The following is a 26,632-nucleotide window of genomic DNA, read 5'->3' on the forward strand; positions in this document are numbered from 1 at the left end:
CTTTTGTTTGTTTGTTTTGAGGCTTTTGTTTGTTTTGGTTTTGTTTTCTTTTTTTTTTTTTTAATTCTATGCTGAGATTCTCAAAATAACCACTACTGAACAACAGTTCAGGAATTAGCATAATGGCCTTCATATGATTCCTGTCTGTGTTGTGCATCTCAATAGGGAGCTGTGAACTCTCTCTGCATCACAGGAAACTCTGTCTGGCATCATCATTTTCCATTATCAGCTTTAACTTTTCCTTATCATATGCAGTGGCACACTTTAAGGAGTCATTTCCATTGCTGTCAGTTCCTCTAGTTTTATATTCAAAGCCAGATGCAAACCCCCCTGAGGTCAATGAAAAATGCCCTTTGAATTCAGTGGTCCTTACATGAGATGATTTATGTCTTGAAATGCATTTTTGTAAAAAAAAAAAAAAACCTAAATTTTATTTGTTTAAAAGTATTTTCAGTTATCTTTATTCTCCTGAGTAATGGCAGTAAGTGTAAGCATTTTGGGGTTAAGCCAGCAGGAGAGATATGAATTCTGTACTTCTATATAACCAGAAGTAAAAATCATGTTGGAAGTAATCAGGGAAGACAGTGAGAGTCCATAGTTCAGTCATGATTTTGCACATGAAATAGAAACTTTTGTTTTTAGATATGTGGCTCAAGGTGTATATTTTAAAAGAAAAAAAAAAATAGAAAAATGTAGGAGGATGCCCTTTGCTTCCAGGTTTTGATGTATAAGCTTAAGTAACCATCTAAATGCTAAATGATCCTACTGCAGTTTATAGAATTTCTAAATTCAGAGTGCTGTGAGCACTAGATAATTCTAATCATGTTTCAAAGTAGTTATTTGTTGTTCAAAATCTGTTATTAAGAGTGCAAAAAATATGAATAGATTAGTAAGTTCAAAAATAAAACAATTTTTTCCTTTGGCTTATTATTCCTAGGTTTTTCATAGTACCTTATATAACAGGTATATACATATAAACACATAAAATGTCATCACCTCAGCTCAGCTTTGCTAATCTTCTGTGCATTCCTGGAACTTCAGCTACAGCTGTAGCTACATCAGATTTGAGTGGAAGCAGAAGTGAAACTTCTGGGCTTTGTGAGGAACTCCAGGTTTTATCATTCATAATTAGAAGCTGATGGGAAGCAGCAGTGGAGTTTTATAAAACAGCAAATGCTTCTGAGACTCAGCAGGTTTTGTGTCTGTGGAAAACACTGTTTCATGGGAACAATGATTATCTGAGACTCACTTTCAATCCAGCCTCCTCTCTGAATTAATTACTCCCCACATTCAGTCATCTGAGAGGCACAGGAAAGGCAGGAGCTCCTTTTCTCACTGTTCACCAGTATGATCATAGACTGCAGCTCTTTTTAGTGGTCATTGTTCATATTGTTAAATTTATTCTAAATCTCTTCCCGTCTCTCAGTATGTTTTCATGGTGGGAAAGATTCTGTGATAATTATGATCTTTTTTGTAGTGTTAGTGAACAAAATCATGAAAAAACAAAAAGAGAGATTTAAAGGAAGCAATCTAGAAGCAGCTTGCACCATGAAAATTATTTATCTATTGGGTAGGGTTAGGTATTTTTAAGAAATACTAAAATTTCGCTTTATTTTGATTATATGACAGCTTTGTGTCAATCCATATCCTCTGAAATTAGGTTTCACAATCTACAATACTATTCAAATAAGTAATTCAAACTAACCATACAGTTCATATTCACATAAATCAGTTTAAAATTTGGTAAGAAACTAGTTCAAACTGCAAGTTTTCCTTGTTTACTTTTTATTATGGGAAAATGATCTTACCCTTTTGGTCTTAGTTCCTTCATTTGTAAAGTGGAAGAGATATGAGAATGGATTCCTGCTTTGTATTGCTCCTGAAAGATATTTTAATGCCCAACTCATCACCCTAAGCAAAAGTTGTTTTCACTCATGGAAAGTTATAAAGGCCTTTGTGTTATGATGAAAAAGACAGTAAAGCAACTGTTCTAGTTAAAAGTTGCAAACAATCAGGAAAATATTTGCCTGCAAACATTTGAAACTCCAGCTTTGACCTGATGAGAAAAAGCAAATTTTCCTTTGTACTTCTTCTAAAGGATTGTTGTTTTTATTTTGCAGAAGCTGTGTCTCAAGCTAGAGGCCAGAAACCTTATTTATTTCTCTACCATTTTTGTTCTGAAACCATAAATATGTTGAAAAGACCGTAAAAGCTTTTGCTAATACTTCTCAGCTGTTCAGAGAACAAAATTAGCCTTTGACATTTTACTTAGGCTAAGAAATGAAAGGCGTTTAATCTTTGTTGTTTAGTGTGCAGATGGTTGAAAAATTGCATTAATAACAAAAAAAGTATTTTACTGTTTGTACTGCTTCCAGTGTGCATATGACAAATAAAACTTAGAGAATTCAGATTTAGAGAAAAAATTTGTGACTTGAAGTATTAGGTAATCCATGGCTGAATACACAGAGTGGTTTGGGAAGACCATGAAATTTAGAATACTCGCTCAGGCCATAAATCCTATTGTCTTCCAAATGTCTACATTTAATATTTTAAATTAGAAAATACTCCCATAAAGCAAGAAGGCCACTTTTGAAAGATGCAGATGGTGGTAAAGAAGTGCCTTCATCCCCTCCTCCTCTTCACCATTGACCATTTCATTCCTTAAAGACAACTCCCGATTTTTTTATGGTTTTCTAATATACCCTTTTAAAAATGATAATGAATTTGTAGTTAGGCTGGAATTACTCCAGTTATTCTGCCTCCTCCAATGATTGCTGTTTCTCTGAATGTACTTCAGTGCAAATATGGTTGGAAGTAGGCTGTCACACTTTTTTACCTTGCTCTGGGGTGTATACCTGGACTTTTTGATGCTTTTTACAACCACAGGCATTATGTATGAATTGCTGAAGTCCAACCTCCAGGCATGTGAGTGTCCATTAGCTCAGCTCATAGGGGAATTGCCTTTTGTATACAGGAAGTTATTTTGCCATGCAGTGGCAGGTGAATAACACACAACAGCACCACTCCTCTGGACCAGATAAGAAAAACACACCTGGGTGTCCTGACATGGTGGAAGTTCACACAGCTTCATCCACTGCAGAGGGGCTGATCTGACTAGTACTGGACCTACCATGGTTGCAATCCATAAATGATTCGTGGCCAATAGTACAGAATGGGATGCCTGATGCAAAGGGAGAAATATGATGATATACATAAGGAAGATGTGAGAGATAAATGTAGTAAACAGATTACTTTTTTAAAAGTATAATTTTCAAAGTACAACTTTGGGACTTGTACTAAATTTAATGGTGTTCAAGCTGACTTGAATTTACAATAAAAGAGAAAATAGAGAAACTAGGATCATTGAGGGAAATAAAAAAACAACCAAAAGATAGCAACTAATGAGTTTGATTCTGCTGAGGGACTAAAAGATTTGTTTGTCTGGTTACTGATAGACAATACAGAAGACACCATCTCAGAGACAGGTACATTTTCCTGAGGGAAAGAAAAATGTTAAACACCTTGCTGTTTTGCTGGAAAAGACAATAAAGAAGCTACTGCACTGAAAATCTGCAAAGCATTAGGCCCAGGTGAATTTGATTGCTGAGCTCTGAAGAAAATATCAAGAAAAATAGTCAAAATTACTTTTGTTGCTTATTTTTTATTCTTTAACTCAGAAAAACAAAAGAATTTATGGAGATCATCAACTTAACTGTTCAACATTACACCCAGGATAACATCAAAAAAAGGATATCAAAGGAAATAAGCAATGGAAGTTTAAATAGCAGCATATTAAAAAATTTCACCAGTAACAACATCTGGCCAACTTGCTTCTCTGTAGACTCCTAAAGTAAAATATCCACTTAGGATGTCTGAGAAGCTGAGATCTGTCATTTTTCTCCTCCTACACTGGTTTTGCAGTGTAATGCATGCCTGTCAGTAGTGGACTCAGTACGCCACAAAAGTTATTAGAATGTCAGCAGTAGTCTGGTAGCTATTTAAAGTGATATAAAACTTCAAAATCTAAACACCCTAGGTATGTAGCTATTTTCACACATCATTTAGCAAAATGCTGATCTATACATTCATGCAAACCTGTGGCAGAGATTGCATTGCAACCTAAGTACTGAAAACAGTAGGAAATCTTATTCTCTAGATACAGAATTCAAACCTAACACTGGCAAAATATGTAAATCTATGACTGTAGATGATTGATTCCTTTTGTCTGAACTGATAATTAGGAGTAAAATTCTTGGTTCAAAGCCTGTAAAACTGCCGTGAGACACAAATATTGCCAGCACTAAATACACAGTAAAAACTTTCAACATTCACATATTTATTTGAGAAATAAGTTGATTTTTGATCTAGAATATATATGAATTCTTGTCTCTGCCATGCACAGAAACTGTGGCTTCTTGAAGTGCAATCTGCAGGGAAAGTATGAGCCCTTCAATGTAAAGTTTGGATTGTGCAAACACCAATAACTCCAGTAACATTTGCTAGTTCTATCACTTGTACAGTGAACATTAACAAATAGTTGGTTTACCTGTTTGGTGAGCTTCCATTTTTTCCATGGAAAGCTAGAAAATAGTTCTTAGAAGATGAAGTAAAGAACTAAAATATGGATATGAAAGCTAAATGGGTGGTTCCATCACACCTGTAATTTTAATCAAAACATTGTATTTTAGAGAATCTATAGAAATCTGTAGACAAAGTGAAATCCATACTGTGCTTCTTATGTATTGTTAAATTATTTTAATGGTCCTGAATCAACCAAAAATTACAGTGTAATTACTTTGTAATTACAAAAAAAATCCTTATGTCATGCAATATAACAAATATTGTCTGAACAGGATTCAGTATACTTTTAAATAGCTAAACAATCTTTTCCAGCTAGCTAAGCTGCTTGTGTTACTAACTTTGCTAGGGATACTTCTCGGAATGTTTTTACATGTAGTAAAAACATGATCTGAGTTTTTGGGGATGATTGTATTCTATTTAACACACCTGTTGTCAGTTCACCTCATCCAGAAGCTGCACACTCATCCAGCCACTCCCTCACTGTCCATCAGCAGGAAAGGGAAAGGATAGGAAAAGCAAAATATGAAATGTCAAGATGGGTCAAGTTAAGCACAGTTTAATAAGTGAAGAAAAGATGAGAAAAAAACCCAATAGAGAGACAGCCACTTTCCCATTAAGGAGACTGATGCCCAGCCAGACTCCGACAATGGCTACATTTGAAGGAAAAACCTCCCCAATTTATTGCTGAGTATGGTATTATGTGGTACAGAGCATCATTTTGGCCAGCTCAGGTCAACTGTCCTGACTGTGTCTGGTCCCAGCTTCTTTTCCACTTCCAGCCTTCTCCTTCTGGGTGGCAGAATGAGGGCCAGACAAAGATTTGGTGCTGTTGTAGTCACAAAGTCAAACCACAGCACCATAGAGGCTGCTGCTAGGGAAGTTCATTCCATCTCAGCCAGACCCAACACAAACTGTGGTTATTCCTTGGTAGGTCAGGTACATGTTTATTTTTGCAGGTATTCAGTGCAATTGCATGACCTAAAATATGTACTTTGCTACAAACTTAAATGTCTCAATGCAAATTTAAATACTTCTGAAATAAATAGCAAAATATACTCACTCTTTATTGCTGCTTTGTTCTTAGCTTCTTTATCAGGTGCATGACCATCCTGCATAAGTATTTGAAGCATTCATTGTGAAAATGATTTACTTGCATTTCAGCTCATTCAGGGCCTTGATGCCCATGCAGTACATGAATGAGCACGGTGTGATGAAAGGCACCTTGGTATTTAGCAGAATATTGGCCAGAAGCAATCTAATCTCTGCTGGAAGTTTCCTATAAGAATGTTCCTAAAGGCATAGGATGTTTTCAAAGACTGTAAGAGGGGGATGTCAGTGCCAAAATTTAAATTTGCAATAAAGCCTAGCTTGCCAGGCTAGCTTTAATTCCTGGAAGACTTTGGAACAAATAATCAAGAAAATGATTTGTTAGCAGTAGCAAGGCAAGAAAGAGATGAGTATCAGTAGGTCAGCCACAAATTGCAATACACAAATTCTTCAACAATTGTTAGGGATTGTCAAGAAGCAGCAGATGTCGTGTAACCCTAAACAAATCTTTAGGCACTCTCTAACATATCTTTATGCACTGTCTAGCACGATATTCTCTTAAGCAAGCTAGGGAATCTTGGGCTAGATGAAGTTTCTAAATTAATAAATTGCATGCGAAGTTTCTGGATAACTGTGCGAGTTGCCAGTAATTGCCTGTCAAAGTGAAAGGACAAACCAACCACAAGGCATTCCTCCTGGAATCAATTCTTTGCTATTTTCCTTTAATCAGCCTGGATGGTAGAGCACAGACTAAGTTTATTAAATCTGTGATAATGCAGAGCTGGGGAAGAGAAAAAGCATATTCAAGAGCAAGCTTTGAATTCAAAATCAGCTTTGACAAATTAGAGAAAAGGACCAAAAAATATGTTAAAACTCTGTGGAAGCAAGTGGAAGGTGCTAGGCGTAGGAAGAAATTATGGACAGCAAAAATATGGTGTAGAAAAAACTTGGTGAAATAGTGTTTCTTTGGAAAAGAATCTGTGAGTATGCATGTATCACATTCTGTACAGGGGTTAGCAAAGCCATGAAGTTGTAAAAAAATCTAGGGAACATTTTATCTCTTGTAAATGGAAATACATCTTGTAAGACATGGTGAAGTAATTATCCAATTCTGCTCAGGGCAGTACTCAAGGCTGGAATTCTGCATTCAGTTTTAACCATTGCATGTCAGAAACAAAGCAGAACTATAAAATAAAAAACTGAACAGTTGGGTTATGTACCATACAAAAGAAATAACTGAGGGAGGACCTGATGGCAAAGGTCAGGTTTGTAAAGGGTGGCATAAAAAGGAAATAAATAATCTGGGTTTTTATCAATTAATTGTAAGTTTAAACAGTAGGAAGGTCTTTTTTAATGATGCAAATAGTGAAACACTGAAAAAGATGTAATGGGACTGGGGGATGAAAAGACATTAGATAAATATTTTAAGGACTGACATAGAGTTTATCCTACACTAAGGCAGAAAAACATGCTGGCTGCTTCTGGTTTTTATCACACTTAATTACACTGATACATCCCTGGTAAAATATTCTGCTTAACAGCTGGTGGCCACAGAATTAAATATTCCAATGCACTAAAGGCCGAAGACAAAAACTGCTAGTAGCTGTAATAATTCAGTTTATGATTATTTGATTTTAATATGAAATATTTTTGCCTTTAAGTTAGAAATTATGACTTTTTTTTTTTTTTTCCTTCCTTACTCCCAGTAGTCAGGTTGTAGAAAAATCCTACTTGTTTCTATGTTGACTAACCACAGAGGATAAAGGTTTCAGCAGGAGTTCATTACTGGAAAAAGGGAGGAGACAAGACAGAGGATTGTGGTGCTAGTAAAAAGTGGAGCCATGGCACTGTTTTTCTATAATGATTAGAAAATAGGAAAAGAATCCAGCAACACAAACATTATTTCAGTTTGCTTGGTTTGGAATTTACAGGGTCATGACTAGCCCAAGAAATGACAGAATTTAAGTCTGGAGCAATGTAAACCTTTGGTGAAACTTGGCTGCTTCTCGTGTCTCTGAGTTTTAGATCCTGTAGCATAGAGGTAGATGAGAAAGTCTAAGGGAATTGTTTGTATTTACCTCTTTCCTGAAGTGGCTTGATGTTTTGGCACGTAATGTTATTGCAATGAATAATATGTGGTGCTTTTGTTGTTCTGGTTGCTTTTTGAAGACCTTGTAGTTTTGGACCCAACTGAACTGAATATTTCTCTTCCATATTTCTCTCCTGAGAAAGTTTTTCTGCATATGTAACAACATTCCTTCTCTATTACGCTTGATAAGAAGAGATTTTTTAACTTTCCTCTTGGTGGAAAAAAAAGTAAGTCTTCTTTATTTTCTTCTGTTTGACATTTTGTTCTTCGTATTAAATCTACAATTCTTTCTACAGGAGACATAAGGCTAAAGGGAAAAGGGAAAGTCTGCAAGAAATTAAATTTGCACTTGGGAGGCATTTCCTAAAAATAAGTATATGTATCTGGGGTGCAGAAGATTCTGGTCTCTTTCTTGCCTGCTTACTGCTTTTTGTCATGATAAGAATTGCAAAAATAGTAGTTCAAATAGTACTATTGCTAAAAACAAAAAGTAGTCTAAATGGAGGAACAACCAAGATCCTTAGAATAAACAAACATTTAGAGCATGGTGATAATAAGGTCAAGCTTCAATCCCCATATGGGCCATTCATTAAAGAGTTAGACTTCAATGATCTTTGTGAGTCCCTTCCAACTCAGAATATTCTGTGATTTTGTGATTTTAGACAATAAATGACTCCTATGAGAACTTTCCCTCCTTATTTTCCTAGCTGAATAAAATAAGGAGGTCACAAATTCTCATCACATTCTGCACAGCATATTTTCACCTATCTAACAAAATAGAGTTTTAGAATTAAATCCATGCAAAAGATAGCAACAACTTTCACAGATATTATAGTCCAAAGAAGCAGCATTAAACACAATTTAAACAATTCTCCTCTTGCAGTAAAATACTGTATGCCTTGTATGATTCCTACTTGACCTTTCCTAGATCTGGATGTCACCTACCTGAATTATATGTCTAAGCCTTATCTCCTCTACCATGCTTTTATTCTTCAATTTTCCTGAATCAATTTAAAATTCCCCTATTGTGTTTTCTCCTGCTCAGCTGTGAGAGGAAGAATTCCTAGATGCACACATTCAACTGAATGCCTTTCACACAAGTCTCAAGCACCACTTCTGCTTGCACAGAAATATTAACTACCAAATTTTCTGTCTGCTGCAGGGAGGCATTTATAAGCGTAAACTGCTGAGGTCCTTTCATGAAACACACTGTAGAACCATGGAGAGGTTTCAATGCTTAATGAAGTGTGAGTACTTCATCAGTGCACTAAAAAAGATTTCTCCTTTCAAAGTTATGAGCTCAGTGCTCAAAGCCCAGGTGTATAGAATCACCTGAAAACTGAGAGATATTTTTAGGGATCAAACTTCAAAAATTAAAAAAAAAAAAAAGAAAAAAAAAAAAAGGCAGAAGTAGAATGTGCAAAAATTAACCCTAAGAAGAACCAATTTAGGAGAGTTTTTTTCCCCAAAACCAAAGTGGTAGGTTTAGCAGTAAAATATAGCTTTAGAACAAGATTAAATGCTTTGGTTTGATTCCACAACGGAGCTGCAGTATATCTGTAGCTGCCTGTAGAGACCAAGACCCATTTTTTCTCTTGATATTTGTTTACTAGTAGCCTTGTGAACTGTAATTTCCATCTTTTTCATATCATCAGAGCTATGTGATTATTTTCTGTGCGGAGTAGTGCTCATGTCCTAAGGGACAAAAATGCTTTCTCAGAATCTGATTTTTCAAGGTGCTGTGTAACTCATGCATGGGGTTTTTTTTTGAGGGCTGTATGGCAGAGGGGTTTTCCATACATATGAAAAATGGGTGGGGTAGAGTTCCAGAGTCTACTGAAGCATGTTTTGGATCTCTGTGACACAATACATGATATTGCATATTGTATGTAAGTTTATATTCACATCATCTCTTCTAGAGAGGGTCCTGTTCAGCAAGGTAATGTGTCCTGTTTTACCCCACAGTTCACCTATTTCTGTTCTTCAGTTCCTTTACAAATATTTTGCCTTCCATTCAAATCACCCTTATACTATCCCTGTAGTGTTTTGTTCACAAACCAATATATAACAGTGACAGGATTTGCTGATACCGCACTGGAAATCAAATCTGGGCATGCAAGTTTACAAATTTCCTTGTGAAAAACTGTGTACTTGCCTAAGCTGCTGTTCTTACATCAGCCTTGATTCACATGAACAACACCTCTCAAAGTCAGTGGGAGATGCTGCTGGAGACTGAGGACAATGATGCACACTTATTACTTTGCTTTCCATGGCAGAACATCCTGCCAGAAAATCTATTGCCAAGGAATTCTTTTGTTTGAGGTGTTGCTAGTGAGACTCTCTATAACTTAAGACTGTTCAGCCAAATGCTTTCTGAACAATTGTGTATGGGGTGCTATTTCACACTGATGAATGAGTGTAATTTCTTTTTTGATCCCTGGATATCAGCTCAACTAGTCTTAGTCTAGCCAGTCCTGACTGGTAGACTGACCTCCAGCTTCCTCTTATAGCTGTCAATAATTCCCCAAGCATTGCACAATGGGCAAAGACTGCAAATGGCAGAGGGAATCACAATCATGTTCGTAATTTGCCCTGAATATATTTGACCTGTTCTTTGAAGGTGGAAAAATGCAGTAATCTTTTTTTTTTTCCTACCTAAACCTGGAATTACAGCTCATTTTTCAAATAAAATACATAAAAATAACCCCAAGCACAAAACAACCAACCATAGTGTAGTTTACTTCACATGACCATGAGAATTGCTCAGAGGGATATACAGTAACAGATCTGAAATTTCAGTACTGTTTCATTTAATTGGTCCCAATAAATATATTTGTTAAAGAAAAATGTATACAAAAAGAAAAAATAATCACTTCTTATGAGCAGGAAAAAGAAAAATAAGGTGTCTTCAATGCTTAATAATTTTTCAGAAAATATTTGCGTAAGGACTGATTCCTGGAAAACCTCCCAAGGACAGTGAGATTCATGGGATTGTGCTAAGTTACACTAACTCTTACACATTTAGTTTTCCCAAAAGAAATTGCTATTCTTTTCCTTATTTCCCCCCATTTTCATTTTTAATTCTTCTCCCATTGTTGTTGTTATTGTCATTCTTCTTCTTTAACGTGCATGTCATCCTTCTATTTGCTAAGAAAACCACCAAATTCCAGGAGTGTATAATCAATTTACATAGGCAAGTGAGATCAGTTTTATATGCAAATGATAGCAAATGAGCATCACTGCTGCACAATGACTAAACTCCCTGTGCCAGCTTCAGTCTTTTCTGCCCAGTCCTGTAATCCCACTGCAATGTTCCTCTTGACCTGAAATTTCCAGTGGGGCATTTATCTCACTTCAGAGGAGCTGTTGCTGCTGTTGGTGTTACAGAATGAACTTCTGTTGTGCTTCGTACTGCTGTTTTCTTCCAGCACATGTGAAACACTGTTTTTCAGTCCTGGAGAAGCTGGGACTCAGAAGATGTGTGTTGCTACACAAATCAAATCTGCACTCCACTCTTCACTGGATTTGGCTTACATAATTTAGTGTTTGTTACTACCGTTATTTTTACAAAAGTTTGACAAATAAGAAAAAAATAGTAAATGCTTGTAGGAGATTTTTTTTTCCCTAAGAGCCTTTGTCCTCTTCTTAAACTCCAAAGCGTATGTAGTTGAATGATGCAACTCTATGAGAAGAGTTCCAGTTCTAAATTGTTTTAGGGGGTTTTCAACCAGAGATTTGAACTTGTGTTGTAAGGGACTTAAACCAGTCTGCATATATTTGGAGTAGCTCTCTTGTCTCAGTGGAGATTTACATAACCATATCTTCCATCAGAATCTGCCCTTTCCCATTGCATACTCACTCAAATCAATTTAGATTAAAAATTTATTTGACCTATTTTTACTGTCTCCAGTCACATCTAAATATGTATCTGAATGTGTGTGTATGTAGGCATCCACAAATCAAACATACAAAGATGGTTTTCATGTGATAGTATCACCATCTTCTGCATTGCTTTTGTTTCATCTTCTAAAACACCAGTTTGCACAAACAGCCTTGACCTAATTTATAATGTGCAGCTTGGTGCAGTAACTACACACTAGAGATGGCACTAAGCTCATTTTAACTACAACATAAACTCAGATCTTGAAAGCTTTGTGGTAACTTCCATTGCAATAAAAGCTATTGATTAGAAATGCTTCCCTGGCAGAGAGAGGGGACTGGTGCCCTCATTGTGTTCCAGTGACTCACCCTGAGGTCTCAATGGGAGTTGCAGATGATGAGTAGCAGCACAGCAGGTAAACTATGAAATTCATGGAGCAATTCAGGTCTTAGCCCAGCTGTGTAAATTAATGAAAACATTCCTGTCCACCTGAATGGATTCTAAAGAGGATCCCATTGTATGTCATAAGAATGATTCCTGCCCAGTGTTTCTGTTCCAATTATTTTTTTGCTAGCTCTTTACATGTTTTGAGAATTTCAATTTTACACTTCTCATCAGACTTCTTTTTACTGAGGACAGGAAAAGTACATAATGTAGGACATTATATAAATAACATGTGTGTTTTATATCATTTAAATGTAGTATTTGTTAGGATACATTTTTACATGTCTTTTAAATCCATACCGATGCCACTTGATGCAGGATGTAAGAGAACAATAACATCAGTGTTGTTTAAGGGTTGTGCCAATGCCCTAACCAGAAGGTGGTGTATTTTAAGAATTTGGCCCACTACAGAAAACTGTGGGAACTCACTAAAAATGCAGACTGAATAAAAATTTGCAGATGTCAATATAGAATATTGAAGCACATTCAAAGTGATAAAAGAAAAACACCTGAGACCTTTCTATTGTAAAGTATTTTTGGAGACAAATGGGGTGTTGGGGAGGGTGAGTTGGTTTGTTTTAATGAAACTAAAATGAGGTGACTGCTCTCCATGTATTATAAGCACATTTTGGGAAATGTGGTTTGATTTTTTTCTTTATTCTTAGAAGCAAATTATTTACGAGCATTAGATGTTCTTCACAATAGGCACTTTTAACATGCATTCTATAAAGCAAGACAGCTCTTGCTGTAAGCTTCAGAAAGCAGAATGAGAAAATGAATCAAGCGCTTTTTAACCTGCTATATAAAGAGGTTTTACAATTGAAAATAATTTAAATTGTGTTGTTAGTGCCTTTTGTACAGTTTTTATAGTTTTTTGGAACAAGTTATAATCACAAATTCCTTAAACTATTTCCTTTAAACAAAAGAACATGCAAAAAACCTCAAAATCCTATTAATTGATACTCCTTCTCAAATTCTCAAATTCCACACCTTCATATGCATTAGTTTTTGTTTTGTTGAATTTTAAAGAGACTTATCCTGCAGTTCAGTGTGATCTATTTCTGTCCCTTGGCTTGATGTGACATTCTGCAGTTTTGTGTTAGTGAAGTTAAATCTTTTTCCTGTGTTCAATGTGCAGATTGTTTCTGTTTTGGTATGACTAGTTGGACCATAGCTCATCATTTGTTCACTCTGTTGGCTGCATTCATTACACCTGTACACCCTTTACATTGCATAAGGCATTATTATTACACAAATGTTCATATTCTGATGTGGTCTATGTGTTGAGAATATAATCATAAAAAAATTCGATCTTCAAATATGAGTGTATTGTGTATCTTAGTGTATGGAAAGATTCTTTGTTCAGAGAATATGATTTAAAAAAATGTGCAAGAAATGCTTGTCCTTTGTTTGAGAGGTTTGTTAACTTGATGAAGTACATGAGTTATACGATATGGGATACTTGCTTTCATCATTATAATTCTGTGAATTGCCTAATGGCATAAATATTCTGCCAGAAAGAAATTTTAATTATGGTTTAGATGTAGGAGTTTTTCCACTTTGGGAACCTCAGAATTATTCCTCCTCTTCATGAATTAAAACTAGGAACCAGATGATTTTTGTGTTCATTTCAATAATGGGCTAACAATCAAACAAGATTTTTGTTATTTTCCAGCATTTACCTTACAGAGCAGGATTTTTTTTTTGGAAAGTTTGCTTAATCTCCTTATTTTGCTTTCAATATATAAGAAATACCATTTTGTATCATGCTTAAGAAGCAACCTCAATGCTATCTTAGAAATGCATTCAGAACAGATTTTATTAGATACATTTTTTTATATTACAGAATCAGTAATATTTATGTCTCCCCTGTAGCTCCTTCTATAGCTCTACATTTAGATGTTCTCATTAATTTCCTTCTAAGATCCTGCTTGACTCAGTCCCATGAAAGGTCATTACAGTGTTCCCTACTGTCCCCTTCATTTGTGCTACAAGGCAATACAGAGAAAACTTTTTTATGAGGAAGAGTTTTTGTGGGAAGATATTAGAATTGGTTCTGATAAAGTTCTATGCCAGAAATAGTTTTTCACTAGAGAATCCTATATTTATTTTTCTTGATGCCATCTTTGTTGTCCTAACCAATTTTCCAGCTGTGAAGGACCTAAAAGTAGAAAAGATGCTTTCCCACATTTTCATTGGCAGTGTGCTACCATGCTGATGTATTATGATACACGAGTTACATTACAACATGACTAAACAAAAAAATAACTTCATGTGGCCTATACTGAAGGGAATTAGGCTTAGGAAAAAATATGAAGTGACTGAAGATGAGCATCAGGACACAGATCCAAGCAATTTCTTTCAGAAAGGGACAAAGGTAATAAGGAAGACTTCAAGAACTGGCAAAAATGACATTATAGAAGGTATCTGCTATAATCCACTTGACCAGGAAAAACAAGCAGATTAGGCCTATGGATGGGTAGGAGGAATGTCACACTCACAAGCCCTGCTCCTCACAGGGAACATCAGCCAGCCACCATGGTGTCTGCTGGGGGACAACATAGGAGGATATAAGCAGACAGGGAGGCTCCTGGAGTGTATTGACGGTAACTTCCACCTCCAAATGAGATCAGAGCCAATAAGGAGAGGCAGTCTCCTGGACCACGTACACCAAAAAAGGAGGGGCTCATTCTGAATGTGAAGATCAGGAAACTTCATCTGTAGTGGCCATGGTGGAGTTCAGGACTCTGAAGACACAAAGAAGAGTGAGAAAAACACAACAGTTGCCTTCAGAAGAGCTGACCTTGGCCTCTTCAAAGATCTGCTCAGAAGAGTTCCATGGGTAAGGCCTTGGAGAAAAAGGGGTCCAAGGAAGCAGGTTGATATTTATGGATCACCTCCACCCCAAAAAAAAAAACAACAACCAACAAACGAAACCAAACCAAAAAACGAAACAAAACTAAAAACACCTACAAGGGGTGAAGGCAAGGACTGGTAGGGCTGGGAGGAATACAGAAGCACTGTCTAAGCATTCAATACTGAAGTGAGGAAAGCCAAAGCCCAAATGGAATTTCAGCTCTCCAGGGAGGTCAAAGGCAGCAAGAAGGGCTACTATAAGTACATTAATGACAAAAAGACCAGGAAAAATGTGGACCCACTGGCCACAAGACAGGGGACATAGAGACATGGGACACGAAAAAGAATGAGGTCTCAAATGCCTCTTTTGCCTCAGTCTTTTTCTAAAAAAATCAACATTCAGGAATCCCAGGTCCCTGAGTAAAACAGGAAAGAGTAGACCAAGGGGGATGTACTCTTGGTGGAAGAGGATCATGTCAGAGAATACTTGTGCAAACTGCCCATATGTAAGTCCATGACACCTGGTGGGATACAACCATATATGCTGAGGGAACTGTCCCCTGTCATTGTGGGGCCACTCTCGATAGTCTTTGATTAATCATGGCGAGTGGGAGAAATTCCCAAAGATAGAAGAATGCAAATGTCATTTCTATCTTCAAGAAGGGCAAGAAGAAGGACTAAGGAGCTACAGGCTAAGAGTCTCTGCATTCTCTGGGAACAAGATGGAGCAGCTAATCCTGGAAACCATTTCCAGGTGCACTAAGGATGAGAAATCATCAGGAATAGTCAGTATGGCTTCACCAAGGGTAAGTCATGCTTGACCAACTCCATAAACCTCTGTGATGGGTTGACTGATGTGGTAGGTGAGAGCAGAGCACTGAGTGTTGTCTACCTGGACTTCAGTAAAGACTTTGACACTGTCTCCCATAAGATTCCCTTAGGGACAGTGGAGTTTCCAACATAGGATATATTCCAGAGCCATCTGACCACGACCCTGGGCCATCAGCATGCACAGGGAGATTGGACCACATGACCTCCAGAGGCTTTTTCTACCTTAATCATTGTGTGAGTCTGTGATTCTGTGCTGCTGATTAACTCTTAGGAAGAGAAGAACTAGCTGTCTTGGGTTAATTTCTATAAACCCTAAGTATGGGACTATTTTGAAACATTTACTACTCTCTACTACCATTAGAAATTTTATTTGTGCAGTTCTGAGATGGGAACAGTCGTAGATGATAAATCAGTGTAGCTCACCCTAACACCATGGGTTTGCACAAACAGATCTGGTACAGTTTCTCCTTCTCAGAGCCACCTTTTTCACCTATACTAAACTAATGCCTGTATGTTTGTTACATCACTTAGGAGTGTTAGAAAAGTTACAATATATAACCTCATGCCAAGAAAATAACAGTTTAACCAATTCATATCAAAGTGATTAATGAAAACCAAGAAGAGTTCTAAATCATGTCACTGGCTGCAATACATATAAGTACTCTGAACACACGGAAGCTCAATCCAGCCATTCACATGACTACAAAAAAATGAAAATAATAATATTTTGCAGTTTCTGTTAAATCTGTGGAGGAAAGAAGAAATGAATCAGTTCTTACTTTAGCTAAGGATGACCAGATTTTAAGTGAAGAAATGTTGATTTTTATTTTGTAATTGTAAAATTTCTTGTAATTATATTGTCATTATCTATAACAACTAATTAATCAGAATAACATTCAGCATTATGATTGAAATGAGTGTAGACTAGTAAAGGAGAAAATTAAGTTCATTTAATAAAAAAAAATTAAGATATCTATTTTGTTCACTTGCAGTCACAGACAGCTATGATTAAATTTTAATTTGATGTCAAATTAAGGACTCTGTTACAGTATGCTGACTTTCAGTGTACAGCTTTACTCACTTCAGAGGAAACTGCCATTTAAATGAGGAGAAGGTTTGTTCTATATCATTCTAATGTCTTCCAAAGGCAACTTCAGCTCGGTTCACATTCACAAAATGAATCTCAGCAGTAGCCAAGAAAATTTCATGGTGGCGAGCTAAAGAACTATGCAACAAAATGATTTTGAATATTGGTATTCTATTTTTAATTGTGTACGGTGTGTCTTCAACATTTTTAGCTACTAACTCTCAAGAACACTTCATACCAAATTGTCTTCAGCCGCCTGTGTCAAAGTCATGGCATCAGGATAGCACATAAACATTCCTCTCTTTTTTTTTTTTTTTTTTTTTTTATAAAGACAGTGTGTGAATACAAAAATATGGCTGGCTTTGCATGCTGTCATGCTAATTTTGGTGTTGTACCAGTCTGGGAAGGCACAAATATCCAGCTACAAAGTCAGGGCCCGAGTGAATATCTCAGATAGGCAAAATGTGCAGTCATATGTCCCCACTCTTAGGTAAGTTCTATAAAGGAGAAATGCTATATTTGCACAGTTGAGATTGTGCAAGTGTAGATAGCTGCCAGTACACCGTGCAATAAACAACCAGTAGGAAAGTTTTAGGAAGTATTGAGTAAAAATAATATCCCTCTAATGGACAAAACCCATGACCTCTCCTCCTTTGAGTGTCCTGCTGATGTTATCCACTGGATCATCGCCTCCGTAAAGCTGCCATCCAGTTGGAAAATTGCTTCTGCCATTCAATCACTGCACTGCATTTTTACTCTCTGTCAGCTCAGCTAATCCTATTCTATTAATGGGTCTAAGAGACCAGTTTTGCTGAAAGGATGATTGGAGAGGGATTTGATTTCTTCTGATAGTAACTGAACCTGAATTTGCAGCCTCTTGGATAGCCATAATTGACTATCCAAGAGGACAAATTGACAAAGCAGAGTGCAACAAGGAAATAGTGGGCATGTTTCTACTCTCACATACATCAAAACAAGCATGAGTGATTCCAAAAATTCTTTATTCCTCATTTCACAGCTGTTTATTAACGAATATGTTAAAATAAGTTGCATTATGAATTTCTCAAATTAATTTCAAAACGGGTAGTCTTGAAATAGAAATATCTGTGTCATCCCACATCACTTTCATAGAACATATTCTGTACTTGACATTGCTCTCTGCCAACCAGAAAAGTTAATTCTGTATGAAAGGTTTTGATAGGAATAGCCTGAAAATATATTTTCATGCCATGTAGCCAGCTGGGCAAAACTGAGGAAAATTCAAAGGAATAAAAATAATCCCAGCAAGAAAAGAGAAGTTGTAAAGTGAACAATATACAGTCAGTTTGTAGTTCTAGTCAGTCTCTCCATTGTCTGTGGTAGGAAATAAGACCTATAGTGATTACAGGGAAGAGGTCCTAATGCACAAAGCAAGGTAAAGTGTGTAAATCCCAGAGATTTTCAGTGGAAATTGAATTTTTCAAATCCAGAGAAATAGTTCCAGAGGATAAACAGGAAAAGAGCAGCAGTTCTTAAAGAATATCTGATTATTAAGTAAAATACATAGATTTACATTGTGTTTCATTTACTACTTATGCAAGGAAATTAAAATACTGAGGAGGGAATGTGGTTATTTGATTCACCCTCACATATGCAAATGATTTATTTCTCTTTTCACTACCTCTATTAATATTACTAAATTCAGTTATTAAAAAAAAATGCTTCCTGGTTGTAGTGACTACAGCCATAACAGAGATTCAGGAATGCTTGTCCCAGTGGCTAATTAAAATTTCTTTAAAGTATTGATGCATTGTAGATAGGTTATAAGTATAGTAAATATGAGAGTAGCAGGACCCATTTTGGAGAAAAAAAATTAATGAGGTGGGAAAATATGGCCAAAGTAAAATTTCTGGGGATTTTAATGCAATTAAAAAGCAGTAATTTTTATATATACATGATCTCTCCACTGAGACTGTAGAAGTCTGTATGGTCAAAACTACTAACAGGAGAGAACAAGCAACTTTCCAAAATTGCCGTTTTCAGGAAGCAGTTGAGAAAAAAGGAGATGAGAGTATCAAAGATGTGCTTATCTGTCAACTCCTGTGGCTCCAGGCACACAAAAACCCAATCAGATGTGCAGCATCTAAAAATATGTAACAATAAAATCATCATGAATTAATAGTATAAAAATAAAGCAATGTTGAATGTCTTTATGTTTGATATACTTGTGATAATAAGCACTAGAAAAGTGATAAACCTGCACAGGAATGAAATAGTACAAACAAAGTGTTGCCTCAGAAAAAGTAGTGATTTAATAATCTTGATTTTGATTCTGTTTCTCATCTGTTTCTCAGATACCTAGAGAAGTTATGTATAAAAAATATAACTGGTGGTAGAAGTAAATTGTGGCTGGAGATATTGTCCTGTGGTGAACCATAGGGAAAATAGATTTTTGTCTGAATAGTTTTGGTTTTTTCACCCATTATATTTGAATTCTTCATGGAAAATATTTCTCAGTGAAATCTTTTTATAAATGATGCAGAGATTGGTTTTGAGAAAACAATTTATTTGAACACTTTTCTGTTTAACAGAATGTCGAAGTATTTGCTGTTGTTTATGCTTGGTTTCTGTTCTCATTTAACCAGAGAAAATTCATAGATTCATAGGAGTTCTGTCCAGAATGTACCACTGTGAGAATATTAACCTGACCTCCTAAATGGCAAAAGGCAGAATCTCTTCCAGTGATTGCTACAAGGCAGCCCAAAAACAATGATTGATATACAGTCTCTGTTAGAGAAAAGCTCTGTCTTAAGATTTCAGGGAAGAATTTCCTAGAATTGCCAATTCTTATTTTATCTTTATTGAATATTTTTGTTTTCTTTTCAGTTTGAACTTTTCTGACTCTTGATGACAGTCTTTGGTTGAAAGGACTTCTATCCTAAGCTATCAGGAACTTTTGATAGTTATAGACTGGGTTCAGACACCTCTTTATCTTATCTTGGATTTATTCAACAGATGTAGTATCTTAGGGCTTTATTTGTAAGACATGGTTGCTGAGTTTTCTTTTTTAATGGCATGAATGACTGTGGGGAAAGTTTTTTTTTCTGAAACATCTCTCATTTTTTACTTAATTTTAAATATATGAACACTGTAATTAACATGGTAATGGTTTTAATTATGCCACAAAAATAATGCCATTTTCTATTTCTGTTCATTATTTCTCTGCTTGTGCACTCCAAACTTGCACTGACCCCCTTACTTGCTGCTTCACACTTGGAGCTCATCTACAGGAGTTTAACTTAAATGATCTTGTCATTATTTCATTTTCAAAGCACTTGGGATACTGTCCAGAAAAGATGGCCTCACTTGGAACAAATTCATGGATGTTACTAGGATTTCCAGAAGCATACTGAATTTGTGCTGATGGATTTGTCTTGTAAAAAGCTGGTAAAAAAAAATCTAATTGTGCCCTAATGATCCTCATTTGGCAGAAAGCCTTGTCCTTATTTTCATCAAGGCAGTCCTTTAGTGCTCCTGATGGGATCTCTCCTTTGTCCCAAGTCCTGAACAGGGCAATCCAGAAAAGAAGGGATCCTCAAAGAGATGTAGGTAGAGAATGAAACTAAAATGGGCCCTAACTCCTGTTATTCTGAAATTTCTCCTTTCCAGCCAAAAAATATCAATAAAGTCCCTGTCATATTTCTACCAATGGCACTGGAAAGCCCTCTAAAGGAGTCTATCCAAAGCTGTGTGGAGACTAAGAGGGGCTGTACATTGATTTCAGACCTAATGTGGAAATGTAGGAACTCCTAAGCCCTCCTGCCTAGATTCTGGTAGATTTCTAGATTTTGTTTAAGAATCCCAACAGGATTGGGAAATGCTGTTACCCTGTTTACCCAATACTAAAGCAAGCTGCAACAAAATCAGAGCACCAGGTATCTTTATAATCCATTTCTGATTATTCATAATTGCAGTCAATAATGGCAATCAATATGTGCAGTGCATTTTTCAAAAGTAATTTCTAAAAAATGCAAATAATCCTAATGGAATTTGTCAGATACACAGCACTTGAGAGGATCAATGCTCATGACCATGGATATTCAATATATTGCTTTAATTCATCATTATTGACTATAGGACTGTTCATGCTTTCTAACATACTTCATAACATACTTCATATTTTCATATCCTTTCCAAATATTTTGTTTTGAACCCCATGTCAATAAAATCAATTTCTCTACTAATTTGAGAAATGGATGTGACAGGCTAAATTACTCCACCCAAGAAATGCTGGGAGCAGTTCCACTGATAAAGCTGCCCCCTGAAATTATATTTCTGAGTGCAGGTTTTTTTGGTAGATAATTTAGAGAATTGAATAATTATGCATTATTCTTTGAGAAAAACAAAATATTATGTCTTAAGCTTCTAGCCATCAATCTTGTTGCAAGACACCTTGATAATATAGCTTTATTTCATGCTATTTCATCACTTGCCATGCTTCTGAATCCCTTTTGAAATTTCATAAATATGTCTATAGTATGTTATATTCTTCCTTGCTGGAATGTGATTGTGAACTAAATTGTCATGAGAAAAAGCACTATAAATATCTCTCTGCTAATATGCTATTTCTTATGGTGTTGGTTCTGTTTTTGTAATTTCAAAATACTAATTACTGTTTCTCCTGTTTGTCATGAAAATACAGTTCTTACATAATTGTGTGGCTAAGGTGTAAATTCTCTAGCAGATGAAAAAAATGTAATAGCAGAAATAATCACTAAACATAGAAAGATTCGGGTGTTTTTTGTTTTTTTTTTTTTTTTTTAAATCAAGGTTTCCTTGAAGAATCACTGGACATTAAAACAATTCTTTAATTAGTAAAAATATACTGTAAAAATATGATTCCCATTTTGATATCACGAAATCACAGTAATATGCTAAAATAATTAGTATTGGTTGTGCTTTTGCTGCAAAAAAAAAAAAAAAAAATGGAGCAGAATCTGCTCTCAGTTCAGTAGGGACAGCCTGAGACAATTCATCTGGAGATAATAAGCCAGATTCACAGCCTGTGTAAGTTGTGCAGTTCCTCTGATTTCAGCTGTGTCACACCAGATTTAAATCAACTCAGTATTTGGCTCGATATGCACAGTCAACAGATTACACTCATAGCACCAAGAGCAGACTTTGGCTGAAGGAATTAGGTTGCAAACACAGAAAATAGCAGGGCAATTAATTTTTTTGGTGGTGGTCATGGGGGAAGGTCTTGGAAATAAGCATTTGCAGTAGATAAGAACTCTCTAGTTCTTCAAGTGAGGAGCTTGGTGCAATGTGAAAAATAGAAAAATTTCCACATCTTTTTGAAGTCAGAATGCTGAAGGGAAAGTCACCTGTTTTCAGGGTGAAAAGTCCTTGGTATGATCAGCTGGTACAGAAAAGGAAAGAGCAGCTCTATGCCACTGCCTGCAGCATTTGGGGTTGGCATTTTGGGTCCTAAACACCTTGAGTTCCACTGCTGCCAGCAGAGCTATTCAGTAGGCAATAAGGTCCCTCTGAGTGGATGGATAGAAATGTTGGTAAATTCTGTGCATGGCTGAACCATCAAAATCAGCAGCTCTAGAAATGTGTAGTATAGCTCTACTCTCCTCCAGGTACAGAAATTTTACACCAATGCAAATCTAATGATGTAAATGCAGTTACTCCTGATTTAAATGAGGAAATTATTGTTCCCTCTGAGCTGTGACTTGATATTATAAATGGCTTTTAATGATCTTTCTTTTTTCCTTTTTTTTTTATGGTTTTGTTTTATTTTGTTTTTTAAGAGTGGCCGAAGTCAGCCAAATGAATAAAAAGCAAGGCTAGAATTTGGGCCTTCTGGCTTCTTAGATTCTGCTTAGAAGAATAAGCCATGCCTAGAAAATGGGAATTGGGAAAGCCAAGTGGAGTGTTAGTGATATGGAAATATATCAGCCATCACAAACAACCTACCTTAATTAAAGTGCTCAATGCTAATCTAATGTAAAAGCCTCATAAAGTACCATAAAGAAGCTGAACTAATTTTTTTCTTAGATTGCAAAACTGTTTAAGATGGTTTAACTTACCATGACAAAAACCTGTGGAGGAATGAATTTTCATTGCTGTTTACTAGTGCATAGGGGTTTGGCTATATACACTGTTTAATTCAGAGTGGGAATTTGACTTTTTTCCATTTTATTTAATTCAAAATGTTTTGACAGCTTGACTTGCTATCACTAAAAGTTTAATCAGTCAGACATTTAGGGGAAGCTGCTCAGCCAGTATAAATCTTTCTGGTGAAAGTCACAAAAAAGGCATACCAATTATTGCTAAGAGGAGGACTCATGATATAAAACCAAATGTGCTAAACCCTGTAACCAGATGGGTTTAACCATCTGATCCTGCCTGAGATGTCATTTTCAGAGCCCTTTTCTTTGAGTCTGACATCATGAGGAACTGAACTCAGCTGTCAGCAAGTTCATATGCTGGTTTTAAAACATCTTGTTAAGCTAAACATGGCCATCAAAAAGAATGCCATGGCAATGTTGGTATTGCAATATAAAAACACTGTGATAACCAGAATTAGATGAAAGAGCCTGAAGTTAAACAACAATTGAAATAACTAATTTATTTTTTCACTGAGTTTGGGTGGTTTTTTTTTTTTACTTAGAGAAAGGAAATTACTGTATGCAGTTAAAGGTAAAAGGCTCCTTCTAGAAAAGTTTTGCTAAGAGCCACTCCAAATATCACATTTTTAGCACAAATATCATATCCAAATATCACTATTTACATTGTATATAGAATATAATATCTTTGTCTTGTGAAACTGGGTGTTCTTCATCATCTCAGTGAATTTTATTCTATTTCTTGTTTAGAGTGTGTGAATGGAAAAGATGAATTATAATATCCAACTGTATAATTAAACCCTTAAACCCTTATTATTCATCATTTATGGCAGTTTTTATTTTTAAAGTGGTAAATTTTTTGTTGGAATACTGTCGAGTTTTGGTGACCTTTTTCATTGCTTTCTTCATTAACTTATAAAGGCTTTTCACTATGATAAGTGACACATTCTGGGAGGACGTCACTGTGCCTAAAATATATCATTAAGCTCAGATCTATGTAACTTGTTTTATTATTTGTTTTTTGGTTACAACATAACAAAATTAGTTTAAGGCATTATTCCTATGGGATGAGTCCATGAGAAATGACCAATAATGGCAGAACTGGCCTTCAGTTTTCACTGGGTTCTGCATGCTCCCTCCCCAGGAAGAGCTGGTGGAGATGGCATAAACTGCAGCAGGAGATCTCCCAGGCAGTCAGCTGGCAGCCAGCTGTGCTGCCACCCTTCCCCATCTCTTTGTTGGCCCCACAGCATCCATCTACTTGACTTCTGTGATGATTTTCCTTTGTTTTTTTACCTTTCCCATTTTCTCTCTCCTATTCCCTCCTCAGTCATGATCAGAGAAATACTCCCTCAAAATCACCTTCCCATTGGAGTAGCTGAGGACTATAGGCACCAAAATGAGTTTTAGGACACTGAGCCTGTTTCTCAGCTTTCAATTCTGTCCACTTTATTAATGGAGACTCATTTCTTAGTCCCCTTTTGCTTTGTAAGCTTTGGGAAAACCTTCTTTCCTGTGCTCCATATTGATGTTGGGTTGGGTATAAACAATGGTAAATGTTGTTGCTTGTTGATAGCAGCCTTTCCTTAGGCAAAATGCCCTTTGATTTAATCGGGGGGCAGAACCCATCCTTGGCACTGCTGTGGCCTTTGCTGACTGTACCAGGCAGAGAATGGATTGATTTTTTACAATGTGCAAGTTTCTGATGCTTACCAATTCTGTAGGACATGATCCAACAGTTCTGACTCATTCCACCCAGTTTAAGTTCCACTTTTCCCCTGCTGGATTTGGAGATTTGACCCAATGTCCAGAGTGCCTCTCTAATGACTGCAGGATCAGCCATGCTGCCTGTGGTAACATCTTCACAGCACATTCAAGAATATAACTTATCTGAAGTTTAAAATCATCTACTTCATCATCCAGGAAAATTCAGAATGGGAAAGTAGTACCAAATGAATTTAGAATCCCTATCACAAATGACTGGTGGTTTTAAAATATACAGTTACAAAAATCTTACAAGAAGACCCTCTGATTAATAACCAACTATAATAATAGTTGCATGTACCAAGAGCTGCACTAAATCCTGTACAATATTTGCACTTTGGCAAAGAGTATTTTGTTTCATATCACATACATTTTGTTAAGTAGAGGAAACACTGCTTCCCTGGTGCTTTTGTTTTTCCCTCTGGATTGTAGCAATGGAGCACTTGCATGTTGTGTTTGATGCCTTGCATGAGTAAGACATGCAATGGCAAGTTCCAGTCTGCATGCTGCTTAATGAATGTTTTCCTTTTCTCTCCTTCCCTGTTATGTGCTTACAGAAGACAACTATGTGGAAGGTGGGTGCTTTCTACCTTATTTTCCTAAGCTCTTGTTTTTCCCCTCTGTTCAGTGGGGATTTTTTTTTTCCTTCTGCTTAATGTTATTAAAGTACACATATCATTCAGTACGGTAAGTTGTATTTTCCCCTGCATAAAGGCATACAAGTTTATCAAATAGATGTGATTTATTTTTTCATACAGAACACAAGCAAAGCTCCTTGGCCTTATTGCTGTAATTCCAGAATATCTCCACTGAAAAAACAGGATTTGTACTTGTGTGACTGATACCGTATCCAAAACCTCTCTGGAGATTTGCAGGACTGATTTCTTCTCATGTTCTGTATGAAAAACACTTCAACAAACTATTTGTCCCATTGATGTGGAGCCTAAATCCTCCCAATGAAATAGTAATGCATGGTAAATTCCTGTCTCTTAATTGCTTAGGAAAATGGAAAGCGCTTTTCTCTTTAATACCACAAACCTTGCTTACTCTAATATCCTTTACAGCACAAAGCTTTAGGAAAAGAGGTTTTCTGTCTAACTTTTCAGCATAATGCACTTGCCTTTGAGACACTGTGAAAGAAGCAGCATGTGATTTTAATAATTGAGTTGGTATGTAATTAAGTCCCTTTAATGAAAGTTGGGCAGTGGAAACTAAGGCACAATGCCATCTATCCTGAACATTGGTAAGTAAGTCCATTAGCTGGTAAAACATGCAAATATATGATAGTTTTAAAGTCTTTTTGCTTATAAGCTAAAAAGTACAGGTGCTTTTTTATGTACAAATGTCTTGAAAGTCTTTCTGGGGTGAATCTTTGCATACTGGATAAATGATTATCTATTTGAAAAAATTAATTTACCTATCCAAACTGAAAAAAGTTGCCTTCATTTTATTTCATTCCAATATTTTAAAAGCTATTTTAAAAGCAAGGACTTTGTAAACTAACTCATATGCAAAGTGACTGTCCTGGCACGACTCTGACGTCATGTGAGCCACTCTGGGGCCTGAGTTCATTCAGGTTTCAACTCACCATGGGCCAGTGCCTGTTCAGGGGTGATTTTCTCAAGCCTTGAAGTGCTGATGCTTCATTTCTCTGTGCTGCTGTATTCAAGGGTGAAGGCAGGTGCTCAGATTTAGCACATAGATGATGCTCTGCAATTTTATTAATATATATGTTTTCCCAAGGAGAAGGAAAATTCAAATAATTCTGGTGCTTTACTTGCGGGCATGTCATGCTCATACACGTCAATAAAATTTCATTTTCAATGTGAGATAAAAATGTGTTCAGCAACACTGGAATAGAAATTCTAGCTGAAAAACATAAAAGCCTAGAAATAACTACCTAATCTTGTATTTGATCTGTGCATAAAACTCTTACTGGT

The 26,632-nt window shown here is 36.2% G+C and overlaps 1 protein-coding gene across 29 annotated transcripts in view; it reads left to right on the forward strand.

The window, feature by feature from the left end:
* NRXN1 (neurexin 1) overlaps positions 1-26,632 on the forward strand; it is a 679,845-nt gene that overhangs the window by 53,423 nt on the left and 599,790 nt on the right. For 20 of the 29 annotated variants that reach the window (XM_071422858.1, XM_071422867.1, XM_071423014.1 and 17 more), the window contains exon 3: positions 25,250-25,267. The exons of the other annotated variants lie outside the window; for them this stretch is intronic. In XM_071422858.1, coding sequence (XP_071278959.1) covers positions 25,250-25,267 — 18 coding nt within the window. The remainder of the gene's footprint in view (positions 1-25,249; positions 25,268-26,632) is intronic. 29 annotated transcript variants of the gene reach the window in all.

Source organism: Agelaius tricolor, unplaced genomic scaffold, assembly GCF_023055355.1.
Source record: "Agelaius tricolor isolate 1412-34295 unplaced genomic scaffold, bAgeTri1.0.p SCAF_1, whole genome shotgun sequence".
NCBI classification, from domain to species: domain Eukaryota; kingdom Metazoa; phylum Chordata; class Aves; order Passeriformes; family Icteridae; genus Agelaius; species Agelaius tricolor.